This window comes from Schistocerca piceifrons, chromosome 1 (genome assembly GCF_021461385.2).
Source record: "Schistocerca piceifrons isolate TAMUIC-IGC-003096 chromosome 1, iqSchPice1.1, whole genome shotgun sequence".
NCBI lineage: Eukaryota > Metazoa > Arthropoda > Insecta > Orthoptera > Acrididae > Schistocerca > Schistocerca piceifrons.
In genome coordinates, this window is record NC_060138.1 from 235,171,009 (window position 1) to 235,189,330 (window position 18,322).

At 43.0% G+C, this 18,322-nt stretch overlaps 1 protein-coding gene across 2 annotated transcripts in view; it reads left to right on the forward strand.

The window, feature by feature from the left end:
- Positions 1-18,322, forward strand: part of LOC124803997 (inter-alpha-trypsin inhibitor heavy chain H4-like) — a 145,493-nt gene that overhangs the window by 74,749 nt on the left and 52,422 nt on the right. For both annotated transcript variants that reach the window (XM_047264717.1, XM_047264718.1), the window contains exons 9-10: positions 2,024-2,415; positions 7,584-7,862. In XM_047264717.1, coding sequence (XP_047120673.1) covers positions 2,024-2,415; positions 7,584-7,862 — 671 coding nt within the window. The remainder of the gene's footprint in view (positions 1-2,023; positions 2,416-7,583; positions 7,863-18,322) is intronic.

Here is an 18,322-nt window from a genome sequence, read left to right on the forward strand (position 1 = left end):
CCATGATCACTGGATTTGGCTCTACAGGACTTTTTCCTATGGGACTGAATGAAGAGTTTGGTTTATTAGACTGCTGTAGAGACAGAAAAAACTGGTGGACTGAGTTTTGGTCAGTGCAGGACGGATTCCAGAGAAATCAGTTGTGATGGAACGTGTGTGCCACAAAATAATTCGTAGGTACAGCATGTGCACAGAACTTTGGGGTCACCAAATCGAGCCTTACCTACAGTGGATCTGAATGCTAATCTTTCTTTGAGAAGGACAAAACCGATTAAAATTTTACTATAAACAATAGTGTTTGAGAAAACCTATTAAGTTTACTTTTTTTCCTCCTTGGTTCTAATGAGGGGAACTGTAAAAAAAGTGATGTACTTGGAGACGCCTAATAAATTACTCGTAAAAATACTCGCACTACTAACATCTTTTCGGAAAGTTGTAACCCAGAAATGGTACATTTTCGGACATGTGTTCCAGATCAAAATATTATCTAATAAGTCTCCTCCACAAGCCCTAGAATTTTATAAGGGGAATTTTAGAGCACCCTGTATTACGTTATAAACTGATTAATTACATTGATAACCATTAAAATTGCTACACCACGAAGACGACATGCCACAGACGCGAAATTTAACCGACAGGAATATGATGCTGTGATATGCAAATGATTAGCTTTTCAGAGCATTCACACAAGGTTGGCGCCGGTGGCGACACCTACAACGTGGTGACATGAGGAAAGTTTCCAACCGATTTCTCATACACAAACAGCAGATGATCGGCGTTGACTGGTGAAACGTTGTTGTGATGCCTCGTGTAAGGAGGAGAGCTGCGTACCATCACGTTTCCGACTTTGGATAAAGGTCAGATTATAGCCTATCGCGATTGCGGTTTATCGTATCGCGACACTGCTGCTCGTGTTGGTCGACATCCAATGACTGTTAGCAGAATATGGAATCGGTGGCTTCAGGAGGGTAATACGGAACACCGTGCTGGATCCCAACGGCCTCGAATCTCTAGCAGTCGAGATGACACGCATCTTATTCGCATGGCTGTAACGGATCGTACAGCCACGTCTCGATCCCTGAGTCAACAGATGGGGACGTTTGCAAGACAACAACCATCTGCACGAACAGTTCGACGACGTTTGCAGCAGCATGGACTATCAGCTCGGAGAATGGCTGCGGTTACCCTTGACGCTGCATCACAGACAGGAGCGCATGCGATGGTGTACCTAACGACGAACCTGGGTGCACGAATGGCAAAACGTCACTTTTTCGGATGAATCCAGGTTCTGTTTACAGCATCATGATAGTCGCATCTGTATTTGGCGACATCGCGGTGAAAGCACGACGGAAGCGTGTATTCGTCATCGCCATACTGGCGTATCACCCTTCGTCATGGTATGGGGTGCCATTCGTTACACGTATCGCTCACCTCTTGTTCGCATTGGCGGCACTTTGAACAGTGGACGTTACATTTCAGATGTGTTACGACCCGTGGCTCTACCCTTCATTCGATCCCTGCGAAACCCTACATTTCAGCAGGATAATGCACGACCGCATGTGCAGGTCCTGTACGAGCCTTTCTGGATAGAGCAAATGTTCGACTGCTGCCCTGGCCAGCTCATTGTGCAGATCTCTCACCAACTGAAAACGTCTGGTCAATGATGGCTGAGCAAGTAGCTCGTCACAATACGCCAGTCACTACTCTTGATGAACTGTGGTATCGTGTTGAAGCTGCATGGGCAGCTGTACATGTACACGCCATCCAAGCTCTGTTTGACTCAATGCACAGGCGTATGCCCAGAGGTGGTTGTTCTGGGTACTGATTTCTCAGGGTCTATGCACCCAAATTGCGTGAAAATGTGATCACATGTCGGTTCTAGTATAATATATAGGTCCAATGAGTGCCCGTTTATCACCTGCATTTCTTCTTGGCGTAGCAATTGTAATGGCCAGTAGTGTAGTTTGTTAGCTGCGATTAGGAAGCTATATGCTAAAAGTTGACTCACGTGTGTGCTGGGCAGCCACGTACATGTTCAACGCATTGAAGACGGCGCTGCGAGTGTTGGAAGCGAGGTCGACCAGCGGGGACGGCAGCTCGACGTCAGGCCGACTCCGGCACGCGCCCATGCTGCTGCTGCTGACGGACGGCGTGCCGAATGGCAGGGTGAGGATCGGGGACAATTTCGTGGACCGCATCACCGAGTGCAACTCGAAGACCAAGGCCGCGATCTTCACGCTGGCCTTCGGCACCGGCGCCGACTACGGCTTCCTGCGCCGCCTCGCAGTGCGCAACAGCGGCGTCGGCCGCAGGATCTACGAGGCCGCCGACGCCCACCTGCAGCTGCGCAACTTCTATCGCCAGATCGCCTCGCCGCTGCTCACAGACGTCACGTTCAACTACGACGGCCAGCAGGTAGGCTTGCGCACTCTCTGAGGACGTTTCGTCACTATTGTTACTCAGGTTGTAAGGCTGTTGGAAGGCTGGTTTGATGCAGCCCTCCAGATAATCTGTCGTTTGCAAGTCTTTTCCTCTCCTAACATCTACTGCAATACACAACTATTTGAAACTTCTCACTTAGTACTTCCATATGTCTCCCGCCTTTATGAAATTCATGAAATCCTTCATGACTCATGGTCTATCTTACCAACTGATCCTTCCTTTTGGCTCTCAGCACTATGGGACTTAACATCGATGGTCATCAGTCCCCTAGAACTTAGAACTACTTAAACCTAACTAACCTAAGGACATCACACAACACCCAGCCATCACGAGGCAGAGAAAATCCCTGACCCCGCCGGGAATCGAACCCGGGAACCCGGGCGTGGGAAGCGAGAACGCTACCGCACGACCACGAGATGCGGGCATCCTTCCTTTTATCCAGTTGCCGGCCGTTGTGGCCGAGCGGTTCTAGGCGCATCAATCTGGAACCGCGCTGCTGCTACGGTCGCAGGTTCGAATCCTACCTATGGATGTGTGTGCTGTCCTTAGGTTAGCTAGGTTTAAGTAGTTCTAAGTCTAGGAGACTGATGACCTCAGATGTTAAGTCCCATAGTGCTTAGAGCCATTTGAACCATTTTAGCTAGTTGTGGCACACATTTGTTTTCTCCCAAAACTGTTTCAGTAAGCCCTATTAGTCACACCACGTTTCGAAGGCTTCTATTCTCTTCTTGTCTGAACTGCATTAAGCGACAAATAACAACAAAAATCACCTGCTATTGTCAGATGCAGCATTATGTGAATTCAGAGAACTGCCATCATCCACCCCATCGCTCTCTGCAGCACTGATTTCTGGCCAACTACAATAGAGTCAGAACGACGACTGGGAGTCATGGAGAAGAGGATGTGTAGATGGCCAGGTGACGACATAAACCAGAATCACGTTTCGAAGGACAGTATCAGGAAACGTTTTGGAGCCAGATTGATCCAGACGAAAATATGAAAAAGCGTACCATGATCGTTCAGACATGTGGTGCACACACAGGACGATACTGTAACAAAGGCAGCCTACACAGTGTAACTCATGAGAAAGAGACCCAAGGGGCAATCAAGACACTGATGGCCCGATTCATTCAAACATGGCCCACGATCAAACAAAATTGAGACAACGGCTCCACTGAGTGCACCCTCCTGCCTATTGGAACAAATGCTAAAGGAGGAGGAGGAGAAGACGAAGAAGGAGAAGAACAAGAAGCATCGTTTGCATAGAAATTCCGCAGTCATGCCTAACAGAAAGATGATCCAGAGGGTAGAAACAGAAATTCGAGGCGTTACTGTAAGCATAGTCTGTTAGTGACATAAGCTGGCAATATGTGAAACAGCCTGACCTAGCCTTATCTTTAGAATAAACTTAGAAAACTTAGTAGTAGGTGTGATTTTGTCACACTGCGAGCTGTCGAACAGTAATCCACTGTCAATTAATGTGATATGATACAAATGAGAGATAAGCATAGCTTCATAGCAGACCAGTATCACAGTCATTGGTGTGGGGACGTTATAAAAGAGTAGCGGTTACAAGCTGTAATTAGCGCTGAGACTGGCACAGCCTTTAAGACACATGAGCCACGAGATGTGGCAGGAAAAGTGTCCTTGCCAGCATGGTGCCACAGTCATACTTTCAGAGAGCGATGAGTGGGGAAGAGAGGGGTGGGGAGGGAAGGGAAGGGACGGGAGAGGAGGGGAACGAGAAGGAGGCATGGTGGACGCTGCACTTGACTACCATGTCAGCAAGAGAACGCATGGTGCTGATATGAAACGCAAGGTGCTACATCTGTGCTTTTCAACAGTGTATACAGGATGCAGTTTCAGCACACAGAATATGGTGCATGCGTCCCAGCTCTCCAGTTTTGAGGTGGCAGTTTACTCTAATGCCACAAGATTCAGATGCTGCCAAAATGCAAAACCAATTTACACACTGCAGTTTGACTGAATAGAAAACTTTTCCCAACTTATACAGCACAAGGAATGAGGAAATATACGACGCTAATGGAACCAGAACTATTTGTGTAGTGGATGAGAGTCTCCTAACATCGGAAATAAAAGAAAGCTATGGAACGATAATTGTAGAAAGTGTTTTAAAGGATGTGACCCCTCCACACCCTATCTCAGTGCTATTTCTGGAAGCTAATAACGCTATGCACTTACTTCAAACTTCCACGTGCTTCTGAGAGTGTACTCCAAGAGTCCACAGAGGATGTCAGATGGAGAGTATGGAGTTCAAGAGTTACGAACAGAATTTGGGATATTGATGTCTCCAGATCCATGCTTCAAAGGCATTGTTTCTGACTGCATAGCTGTGGAATGGCAGACTGCATTATATCCATAAAGCGCTCAATAATCGTGCAGGAAGAAAAGCCTACTTTATACAAACCAGACTTCACGATATGAACATTGATGTCACGATATTTTTTCAGTAAGACACAATACATGCTTTGGCGTAAGTTGAAGAGAGAGGTGCACGTCGAATTCACTGATAAAAGAGCATGAAAACCGAACTCAGTCCTTTGCAGCTGTCGATGTGGGAGTTTGAAGCATAATGTTTGTTGATGTGTGGTCAGGAGCGGGAATATTTTACATATTTTAATGCGTTGGAAGATTGTAGATTGGACTTGTTCGGATCCACACTAACCATAGCTAGTAGTGGTGCCCAATGGCCGTGATCTGGCATTAGCCTGTCAATAAATGAGCACAATATGTTTTGGCTAATTTCTGCCCCTGTGCTCACTAAGTACAAAGAATGGAAGGGTAAATGTAATCTTCAAGGATTTTGTTGCCACCTGAGCATTGTTGCTAGCTTTCCACTCTGGGAAGCTTGAATCGTCTCATGACATTGTGTAACAATAAAGTGCTAGAGAGCTTTTGGTGTTATTAAGTAAGTAAATTAGCTGGGTAAAATATGTCAGTGATTAACAATGGAAGATCACAAGTTAATGTAAGCGCAAGATAAGAAATTGCAAATGCGGAGAGCTGATACATTAATAACTGTATAACATCCAGAACGTTGAATGGAAGCATGCAAACGTGCATATATTGTGTTGTACACGTGCGGATGTCAGTTTGTGGAATAGAGTTCCATGGCTGTTGCACTTAGTCATTCAATACAGGGACGATTAATGCTATTTGTGGATGACACTGAGTTGGCGTCCGATTATGTCCCACATGTGTTAATTTGGAGACAGATCTCATGATCGAGCAGGCCAGGGCAACATGTCGACACCCTGTAGAGCATGTTGGGTTACAACAACGGTATGCTGATGAGCGTTATCCTGCTGGAAAACACTCACTGGAATGCTGTTCACGAATGGCAGCTCAACAGGTCGAATCACCAGTCTGACGTGCAAATATGCAGTTAGGGTGCGTGGGATGACAACGAGAGTGCTCCTGCTGTCATACGAAATTCACAGACCAGACCATAGCTCCAGTCGTAGTTCCAGTGCATCTAGCATGCAGACAGGTTGTTCCAGACCCTCAACTGGACTCCGCCTAGCCAACACACGACCATCACTGCCACCGAGGCAGAACCAGCTCTTATCAGAAAACACAACAGTCCTCCAACCTGCCCTCCAACGAGCTCTCACTTGACACCACTGAATTTGCAAATGGCGGTGGTTTAGGGTCAGTGGAATGTATGCTGAAGCGTCTGTCTCGGAGCTGCCATTGAAGTAATCGATCTGTAACAGTCCGTCGTGTCAATGTGGTGCCAACTGCTGCTCAAACTGCTGCTGCAGTTGCAATACGACGCGCCAGAGCCGTAAGACGAGCACCACTGCTAGCAATCATGTACCGTGGGTTGAGTTCCTGCCAAGTCATTCTGCAATATCGCAGAAACAACATTCAGCTTCTCGTAGCCCTGTTATGCGACTTTTTCAATCTCGGAGAGATGTTGGTAATGGTGTCTTTGTCGCCTTAAAGGCATTCTTCAAAAACATGTTCAGATGCGTGTGAAATCTTATGGGACTTAACTGCTAAAGTCATCAGTCCCTACGCTTACACACTACTTAACCTAAATTATCCTAAGCACAAACACAGACAGCCATGCCCGAGGGAGGAGGACTCGAACCTCCTCCGGGACCAGTCTCTCAGTCCATGACTGCAGTGCCTTAGTCCGCTCGGCTAATCCCGCGCGGCAAAGGCATTCTTCACTGACATCAACCCACTAATCAAAGGTAATAACACTCACGACAATTACAGCGTGTATTTCAAGCAGAAATGATTTGCATCGCAAAACTGTTTTGTATCGTCGTAGTAAGGTACTAACGCCAGTCTTGTGTGAATGGCGCGAAATTTGAATAGACTTCGTCTTTGAGATATAAAAAGGCGCCTACCAACTTTCCTTTTTGTTGCTCAACTCTTTCTTGGTGCTAAGATTTTCTGCTATCCGTCAACATACGCCACAATAACCACATGAGTACTGAGAGCGATAACTGATGAAGGAGTTCTTTTGTTAAAATGAATAATCAATATCATTAGACTGTATCATTAAACTGGCAACGTAGCTGGTACGTTTATAAAGTTATGCAATCAAATTTTTGTTGGATTTCAGCTACTTGTTGTAGTCCTGGTACGCAGTGAAATCCCCACACCACAAAAAATGGTTCAAATGGCTCTGAGCACTATGAGACTTAACTTCTGAGGTCATCAGTCCTCTAGAACTTAGAACTACTTAAACCTAACTAACCTAAGGACATCACACACATTCATGCTCGAGGCAGGATTCGAACCTGCGACCGTAGCAGTCGCGCGGTACCAGACTGTAGCGCCTAGAACTGCTCGGCCACATAGGCCGGCTACCCGCACCACAGAACCGTAGCAAGCAGTTACAAGAGCCAAAAGAAAATGGCGCAGTTTTTTGGTAAATTATAGACGGGCTGCACCATTTAGTTTAGCCTCCTCTAGTGGCGTGCTATGATACTGAAACACAAGGATTTCAGTGGGTTCCAAGTGTATAGACATGTTGGTGCAGATATTGGAGGTTAAAATTAAATGTTATGACTATTCCCGTACACAACGTCAGAATCGGTATATAAAATTCCCAACACGTAGAAGTGTACGTAAGTTGGTTAACAAAACGAGTTTTTTAACAGGTGGATGAGGACGCACTGACGAAGGTGAAGTTCTCGGCGCTGTTCGACGGCGGGGAGTTGGTGGTGGCGGGCCGCCTGCCCCCTGGGGCCAGACGACTGATCTGTGTCGTGTTGAGCACGTCCCGTAACACGACGGACCGCGTACCAGAGCCAGCTGCCGTCAACGTGGCGTCAGCAGAGAGGCTGTGGGCCTACCTGACGGTGCGCCAGCTGCTGGACCAGGACGCCGCCACACCCAACGAAACTCTCCGCACCAGGGCCAAGGACATCGCTCTCAGGGTAACACGCCGGTCAATAGTATAGAGCAGGGGTTCCCAACAAAATTTTCTCGAGGACCCCCTCATCGAGCATGATTGGTACCTTGTCACATCACAGTATCAAGTACCTAAAAAAGCCAAATTAAGAGTCTTTTTACACGTTTTGTAGTTTTGGTACGTAGAAAAAAATTGACACAGTCATCATTGAAAAAATATTGAGCTTAAAACTTTTCCAATTTTGCCGTCTTTGTTATTGTTAAATTTTTGATTTTTGCTCAAAATCTTTGCTTCAAATCTGGGTGTTTAGTGTAACAGACTCCTTAAAAAATAACAGTTGAGTATCATACGAAATGTATTTAATACATTTTTTATTCTAATAGCATCTTGCGGTCCCCTCTGGCATAGCTCACGGACCCCAAGGGGTCCGCGGACCAGCTGTTGGGAACCACTGGTCTAGAGCATCAACGTTTTAATCTACAAACGTGACTGGTATTACCCGGCAATGCGAGCTGAATACCTAACTGGCACTACAGCATCCGACTTACGCGCTCCTACTTGGTATCCTGCTTTGTATAAAATATTAATTTCAGCAATCTTCCCAAGTAACGGGTGATTATTATAATCTTAATTAATATTGTGTTTATACTGGTTGCTGGTGAGGAGGAAAGTTAGGTTATTAGTATTTTATTAATGATCTCATTCATAAGCAGCAATATCACAGTCATCACAGTCGCTCAAGGAAGTGATAATTAAGCTTTACTTGTTTAATCAGAATCGGACGATGACTCTCCTTGTCCGCAGTCTCGATGATTCGAAGCGATCGGCAATCCTGTGTAAATAAAATGTCTTGGTTTTCTTGCGCTGCGCAGTCAGTCGGGAAACCTCAAACCAAGCGGAAAGTTTGCTTTGGTGGAGTTTAATTATCCGATGAAATAATGGAGCTCTTGGATCTAATAATTGCAGGTTCGTTTCCAATTCATCGGAAGTTCCCTTCTGAGTACCAACGAAACGACACCTCCGTGCAAATTTCCAATTAGAGAATACATATATAATGATATTCCTTACACACCTTTGATGTAAATGCTCAGTATATATTTTCTTGAGTAGCATACAACATATTTTCAATCTCTTTCTTCCAGTAATCTTGATAGCAAAATTACAATTATTTAATGCGGCTATTCGGCACGGAGAAGATCCTAGAAGCCCATTCAACACACCAGAGAGAATATTACAAAGAGTAATTATGCACTCATGGAATTGTAATAGTCCTGTACAACTTTGCGCATGGATTCTGCAAGTATATAGATGGTCAAGTAGGAAACGTAATTCACTCATAGAGTTGTGCAGGGATAATTAGTAAAATATAAAGAGAGATTACATTATAAATAAAAACCGGAGTAACTCACGGAGGTCCAGTGTGAACTGCAATTAACGTAAGGGAGCGAAATTTGGTAAATATGCTAATATCCTAATGCGGAACCGATTTACGCTGGGAAACAAATTAGTTCAACTTGTGGCTACGAGGTGCAGATTTTTTGTTTGACGACATGGCATCCTTGCTATCATCTGACAAGCCATAACGTGAGTGAACAGTAAGGCTATCAAGAAGTAAAACCATGAGCTGTCTGTGAGACTCTTTTACGTGAACGGCAGAAGTTCCAGTGCTGCATTGAGAGATTGCCGCCGACGGAAATATCTGAGGAGAAGCCCAATATTATATGGTTTAATGAAGATGGTAATGAAATTCGAAGAAACGCGAAGTTTGGTGTGGTACCTTTTAGAAGAAGGCGTCCTATTCCGGTGGAAGTTACTGATGAGGTTGCTGTTGCTGTAACTGACCATGCAGCACGTGCCTTGGGTAGTGTTAGTGCTCGTGCAGTTGGACGAGAAGTGTCCACCTCTTGGTCAGTAGTACGGAAAGTTTTGCGGTCTATTTTATACTGGTACCTGTACAAGATCCAGACGGTGCAGGAACTGAAAGCTCATGATCAGCAGCAACGTTCTGATTTTTCTCTTCGGTTTCTGCCACGGTCCGTAGATGGCATGGGGCCGGGAAATATTCTATGGAGTGACGACGCGTATTTTACGCTACAGGATGCTGTGAATACACAGAGCTGCCTCATTTGGGGATACTGCGCGCGAAGAACCATTGCACTCTCCGTATGTGACTGTGTGATCTGGATTCGTAAGCACCTTATCTTCGGTCCGTTCTTCTTGAAAACATCACACTCCGTCAAGTGTTCCTTGACAGCTGTACTAGTGCAGCATGTCATCGCTCCTTTGGAAGAGAGTATGTGTGTGGAAAGCACTGTTTTCATGCAGGATGCAACACATGTCACTCGCCCAGTGAGAGATGTTCTTAATGCAACCTTCCAACAACGTTTTATCTCCACAGAGGTTTCCCAGATTTATGGCTTCCAAGACCACCTGGTCTGAATCAGTGTGACTTTTACAAGGAAGACGTTCTGTCTCTACCTGATCTGAAGACCAGCATACAGGAACAAGTTGCTTAAATTCCATTGGAACTCCTTTGGGAAACTGTTGATCATGTCGTTGTATGGATGTGGCTTCTCCTCGACGCAATCGATGTTCATATTGAACAAATTGTGTAATCTGCGTTTAGTAATAAAATCAACATTATGCCTTCCTCACTTACTTGGTATATTCTGTCCAAGTCCCATTCATAATCCATTATATACGGAAACATTTCTATACGTTTTTCTTGCATTAACAGACAGATTTGCACCTGTTGGGTAAGATTGGAACTAAACTTTATTCCTAGCTAAATCGGTTCTGTATTAACGTATTATAATATCTACCAAATTTCGCTGCAATGCAATAATTAAAGCCCACTCTGGATCTCTGTGAGTTGCTACACATAAATTACAGCCATCCGCTATTAGACCAGACACACTTTCGTGATACCAAGCGATGCGCAAGCAATCTGTTGTAAGTATCGTATGAATATACAATGTATTCGGCACAGCAAGTAACAGTTAGTTGCACTGTACGAAAGTCAGCTGCAAATGACGCCATATGTTGTTTATTTGTGCAAAGTCCTCAGACAACATGTAGAAGCAAAGAATCTACATTGTACATAAAATATAATAGGCGGTTACGTTTCCACATTAATCCCTCTGTTCCCTCCCAAGTGTCAACGATGTTCCTTGCCAAGTGTCAACGATATTTGGTGTTGAATCGTGCTTGACGGGCAGAAGCAGTTGTAACTGGAGGCAGACGACGAGGCTGTACACGACATGGTGGTGCTGGCGTGGTGATAATATGAAGTACAGTTGAGTGTCATCCTGGTGCTGGAGTAGTGACGGATGGGCGACTTCAGGAACTGACGAAAGAAGTTATTGTATGGTGAAACGCCGTAGATAACTTTTCCTAGGTGTCCACGGCTAAAGAACTCCAGCGGTCGGGCATAGCACGTCGGAGACAATGAGTCTCTATACGAATTCACGTCGATGATTGAAGTTGAGTTTGCAAAGTGACATGGCTGTAGGCTTCGAACATTCATTTGTGGCGTACATATGACTGCCATCGGATTTTCGCTGCGAAAGACGAAAAGAAGGGCTCACTTTGACATCAGCACGTGAACCACACAGGAGCTGCAGCTTGGTGGAGTGCTCTGTTATGAGCAGTCGACGACTTCACTAAAAGCTTCCGGATTGACAGTGTGTGGTCGATGTGTAAAATTTTTTCCAGTAAGTTTCATCGACGGCTGCGGGAAACATCCTCAGAGGCGAAGCAGCTAACTGAAATAGAACTCGTGCGAGCGCCGAATATATAAGTATTATAGAGGGCGCCACAGTCCATCGTCACATGACGCTGACTACGAGACTATCTCTGACAGCGCCAACAGTCTCGATAGAAAGTTACCGATCGTCGCTTCAAAGTCGACGTCCATATTTTACCTAATTTGTCGCCTATCTCTTCTCTGCTAAAATTGTGACGCTGTTTATAAATCTCAATAGCCTCTCTCCACAAGCGCGCACGACAGTGCGATGTTCTCGATATGACGCTCCTGATACACGTGTTCCACTACGTCCGATTTATCCATGTGTTCCAGATGGAGATTCATCTTCAACTGAATTGTAGAGTCAAAGAAACAGTTACTCCTGCCTAACATCGTCTACATCCTCCATGAGCACCTGGAAGTGCCACAACACGACGTGGCATGGACTCTACTAATTTCTGAAGTAGTGCTGGATGTAACTGACACCGTGAATTCTGCAGGGCTTTCCATAAGTTCGTAGGAGTACGAGGGAGGTGGAGATCTCTTCTGAGCAGCACGTTACAAGGCATCAGAGATATACTCAATAATGTTCATGTCTGGGGAGTTGGATGGCCAGTGGACGTGTTTAAACTCAGTGTTCCTGGAGCCACTCTGTAGCAATTCTGAACGTGTGGGGTGTCGCATTGTCCTGCTGGGATTGCCCAAATTCATCGGAATGCACAAGGGACATGAATGCGTGCCGGTGATCGACAGGATAGTTACGTACGTGTCACCTGTTAGAGTCGTATCTAGACGTACAGGGGGTCTATATCTCTCCAAATGCACACGCCCCACACCAGCTTGGACAGTCCCCTGCTGACATGCAGGGCACATGGATTCGTGAGGTTATCTCCATATCCCTACACATCCATTCGCTCGATACAATTTGAAACAAGACTCGCCGACCAAGCAACATGTTTCCAATCACCAAGAGTCCAATGTCGGTGTTGACTGGTCTAGACGAGGCGTAAAGCTTTGTTTCGTGCAGTCATCAAGGGTAAACGAGTGGGCCTTCGGCTGCAAAAGCTCATATCGATGATGTTACGTTGAATAGTTCGCCCAGCAACAATCTGCGGAAGGGTTGCACGTCTGTCACGTTAAACGATTCCCATCAGTCGTCGTTGGTTCCGTTCTTGCAGGATATTTTCCAGCCGCCACGATGTCGGAGATTTGATATTCTTCCGGATTCCTGATATTCAGTACACTCGTGAAATGGTCGCACGGGAAAATCCCAACTTCATCGCTACCTCGAAGATGCTCTGTACTATCGCTCGTGCGCCGACTACTACACTACGTTCAAACTCACTTTCGCGTAAATCTTGGTAACCTGCTATTGTAGCAGTAGTAACCGATCTAAGAAATGCGCCAGACACTTGTTGTCTCATACAGGCGTCTCCGACCGCAGCGGCGTATTCTGCCTGTTTACGAATGTCGTATTTGAATACGTACGCCTATACCAGTATCTTTGGCGCTTCAGTGTAAACAGATGTTTACATTTCTTTTCGTGGCAACATTATGTGCTAGACCACAACTACAACGAATTTTATATAAGTTATTGTGAAAGTAAGACAATAGTCCGAAATTTCTTATTATATACCAAGATTTATAACGTTTACCGAGAGACGTTGGTAAAACATAGGCTTTATCCATGGGAACTGGTGAAACAGTATCCATTTAAAAAAATCACCTTAGCAGTTACTGAAATAGTTTGTATTGATTGTAAAATTACGTTATTTAAACATTCTTCCATTCCAACGTGATTATAATGACCAATATCCCACACTGAAACTGGTGAGAAATTAGTGAGAAAGATATTTTTGGTTACAATAAGTTTGACTGTTGTGGCCTTTAGAATTCCATAATATGAAAGATGATCTGCGCAAGCATTGCTTGGTTTAACACTTTTTAAACAATTGCACTTTAGATAACACTTTTATAGACCAAGATAGGTTTAAAAACATAAATTCTTGTCCTGTTAAGAGTGGCCTTTCTGATCATAATGCTTAGCTAGTTACAGTATATGACATAGCTCCATTCAGTAATTCAAAACTACCCTCCAAAGTTGGGCGTTCAATTAATGACTCAACAATTAGAAATTTAATAGAAAATGTTCAGCAATTAGACTGGGATGAGGTGTACAAGGAACCCAAAGCTAATTTAAAATATAGCATATTTCATGATACACTTGTAAGAGAATTTGAAAACTGTTTCCCCAAGAAAGTATTTACATCTAATTATAAGAAACCATGCAAAAAACCTTTGGCTCACTACAGGAATAAAAATATCTTGAAACCACAAAAGGGAACTTTATCTAACAACAAGAAAGAGTAATGACTCAGGAACAGCCAAATATTATAAAAACTACTGTCCTACATGAAGAAAGGTTATTAAATAGCCCAAAAGCATGTGCATCATGTCTGAGATTAATACCTCTGATAACAAAATGAAAACAATTTGGAATATTATTACAAGGGAGACAGGGCAACCAAGAGTACAGGATGACGGCATCACCATCAAAGCGAATGGAAACTTGATAAACAACCAGCCAGAAGTCGAAAACATTTTGAATAATCATTTTTTAAATGTTGTAGAGAAAATAGGATCTAAATGATCATTAGAAGAAGCAAGGCACTTAATGGAAGAGGCCTTACCCACACCATTTGATTCAATTGAAATTCCACCCACCTCTCCTTCTGAAATTAGAAAAATAAAAAACTCTCTCAAGAATAAAAGGTCACATTGAATTGCTGGCGTTTCCAGCAGGATAATAAAAGCTTGTTCCCAAGAAATAAGTGGGATTCTTAGCCACATATGTAATAGCTCACTGAAGCAGGATATTTTCGCAGATAGACTGAAGTATGCCATTGTTAAACCACTGCATAAAAAAGGGGATACGTCTGATGTCAACAACTACTGCCCAACCTCTCTTCTGACTGCCTTATCCAAAATTCTTGAAAAAGTAATGTATTGTAGAGTAGCTTCACACCTTTGTAAAAATGAAGTTTTAACAAAATGTCAGTTTGATTTTCAGAAGAGGTTTTTCAACGGAAAATGCTATATACACTTTCACTAATGAAATATTAAATGCTCTGAGTACCCGGAAGTCACTCGTTGGGATTTTTGTGATCTATCAAAGGCTTTTGATTGTGTAAATCACGGAATACTTCTAGATAAGCTCAAGTACTGTGGTATGAATGGGACAGTGCTCAAATATTTTAAATCATACCTAACTGGAAGAGTGCAGAAAGTTTAAATAAACAGTTCACATAATACGCAAAAAACTGGTGATTTCTCAAATTGGGGAACAATCAAGAATGGGGTGCCGCAAGGTTCAGTCATGGGTCCGCTGCTGTTCTTCATACATATTAATGACTTGCCATTCTATATTCATGAAGATGCAAAGCCGGTACTCTTTGCCGATGATATAAGTATAGCTATCACACCCAACAGTCAAGAATTAACTGGTGAAATTGTAAATGACGTTTTTCAGAAAATCAGTAAGTGGTTCTCTGCAAATGGGCTCTCATTAAACTTTGACAAAACACAGTATATACAGCTCCACACAGTAAATGGAATGACATCATTAATAAATATACACTTCGATCAGAAATCGGTAGCTAAGGTAGAATACTCAAAATTTCTAGGTGTATACATTGATGAGGGGTTGAACTGCAAGAAACACACTGAGGATCTGCTGAAACGTTTGAGTTCAGATTCTTATGCTATTAGGGTCATTGCGAATTTTGGCGATATACATCTGAGTAAATTAGCTTACCACGCCTATTTTCATTCTCTGCTTCCATATGGCATCATATTCTGGGGTAACTCATCAATGAGTAAAACAGTGTTCATTGCACAAAAGCGTGTAATCAGAATAATTGCCGGAGCTCATCCAAGATAATACTGCAGACACTTATTTAAAGAGCTAAAAATCACCACTGTAGCCTCCCGATATATGAATTCACTTATGAAATCTGTTATTAACAATCTGAAGGAATTCAAAAGTAACAGCAGTATACATAGCTACAACACTAGGAGAAAAAATGATCTTCACTACTCAAGGTTAAATCTAACTTTGGCTCACAAGGGTTAAATTACGGTGCCACAAAAGTCTTTGGTCACTTACCTAATAGCATCAAAAGTCTGACAGATAGCCATATAGCATTTAAAAGGAAATTAAAAAAATTCTTAATGGCAACTCCTTCTACTCATTAGATGAATTTTTGTTTATAGTAAGTGGGTAATTTCCCCATCCCCACAAAAAAATTAAGTGTCGTGTAATATTTCGTGTGATGTAATATCCTGTATAGACACCTTTCATTAACCTGACACGTTCCACATCATTACGAAGCGTCGTATTCATGATCTATGGAACAGGTACTAATCTAATCTAATCTAATCTGAAACCTTGTTCTCCAACGGAAGATAGTTTGGCAATCACTTCCCATACACTAAATTCTTCTCTTCCTACTTCTTCAATGCTGATGAAATATTCCTTGCAAAATGTAAATTGGTTGTTAGTTTATAATGACTTCAGTTTGCCAACTTTGGTACCAAGGTGATAAAATCCGTCATCCTGAATATTTATCAGCACCGCTATTATTGATTTTGCATCTGTTTTTGCCTGGTCTACATATAGTACTTTAATTCTCAGATTCTGTTCAGCTGAAGATTTTGGAATTTAGATACATGAGGCAGCTTTCATTTCTTTATTTGCAAATGTAGACCTTTTTTGGTATTTTATAAAGCGCATTTTAAGCCTCAGATGTTTATTTGTTCCATTTATCATCTACAGGTTACAGTTATTAACCACCATCCAGGATGTAGGGCACAACAGATTAATTAAAAGCACCCCCTATTCTTTGAAGGTGAACAATATCGAAATTATTCAGTGACATTGTAGAAACAGTATGTCTTAGAATAGTGGCAGTCATGTCTTATGTCAAATTGACATACATCACAGGAGCATTGGTAGCCTCTTGGATCCGCGTAATTTTATTAGAACTGCTGGAGTTTGTCAGCGTCTCGTCAGAACCATCAATTAGAACCAGTGTTTCGGTATTAACTGTTGTCAAATCAAGTGTTTCTGGTGCTTCTTGACCCAGTACAACTGCAGTTTCTACCTGCGTTCCTTCTGTTCCAATATTTGATTCACTTGAATCAATTCTTTGAACGTGGTCTTCCTGTTCTTGTGAGTCAGTTGTTGCAATGTTTAACGTTGTTTCCAAATCTTCTCCAGCGTTGGCATTTTTTTTAATTAAGTAACATGTAACAATTGAGCTGCCAATGCCCATTTTCATTGGAACACCGAACATGTCTTCATATAGTGACCGTCGTATTCCATCATGATAAGCCCTATTTTTCATTGTGTGTACAAATCTTAACCCTTCAGACAATTTTGCAGTTTTATTTGTTTCAATTCACATTGATAACGTATTTACAAAGTCCTGGTTTACTCTGTCGACAGTTTCATGGAACTGGCTATGCTTCGGCTTCCCATGGACGTCAGTTCACAATACACATTAACTTTGGATGGCTTGGTTGCAAAACTCTATACCATTATTGCAATGAAGGGTATTTGGGGCACCAAAGATGGTTAAAATATCCAAAAGGTGAAATGATGCTTCATCGGCTCTTTTCAAAATTAGTAGTCAATAAATAACAAATTTTGTCAAATGAGCGTGGTAGGTATATAATTATGAACTTCGAATTATCGTCTGGATTCGCCAGCACGTCGATTAAGTCAATTTGGCATCGGGAATTCATTTCAGTATGTACGACGTGTTTCACTACAACACCCCTTTACAAAGTATTTTTTTTTCTGACATGGTATTATCTCACACAAGTAACGTTTAGTTCAACAGTCACGGTTTTACTTCCATAATCATCCGAGTTCGGCCACCATGACGTTTAGCAATGTGGATCTCCTGTATTATGTCAAAAAGTTCATCAAAATAAACGTAGTAACGAATTTCTTCTTTTACAAGAAACACTGGTGCTGTGAGCTCACTTTCACCTCCGACGCTGAAAACATCATAACGCTTCTAACGATTGTGGTGAAAAGATTTTTTATTGACAATGGTTTTTCAATTTTTCATTTCATTTAACGCAGCATTACATTACTCAATAGTTAGTTGTTGTCCTCCTTTTTATTCATAGATTCACTTAAAATTTCATAAAATCCGTTACACGTAACATCAGTCATTCTGATTCAAAGCTTCACAAGAAACAACATCATTAAAACGAGTCGCGAAGATGACCGAACGTGAGCGCCAGGTTGCCTGACACAGACTGAAGCTACACAGCGGTGGGCGGACTGAGAACAATAAATTGCCAACAAAGAAACATGTCTCAACTTGCACCATGGAGGTGGTAATTTTCGATGTAGGTTTACCAGTTTGCATGTGAAGATCTTAAGAGTTACCAGCAACTCTTGGTAGAAGTTTGAAATCTATGCATACAGTGGTGTCACCGCCAAACACCATACTTGTTAGGTGGTAGCCTTTAAACCGGCCGCGGTCCGTTAGTATACGTAGGACCCGCGTGTCGCCACTATCAGTGATTGCAGACCGAGCGCCGCCACACGGCAGGTCAAGTCTAGAGAGACTCCCTAGCACTCGCCCAGTTGTACAGCCGACTTTGCTAGCGATGGTTCACTGTCTACATACGCTCTCATTTGCAGAGACGACAGTTTAGCATAG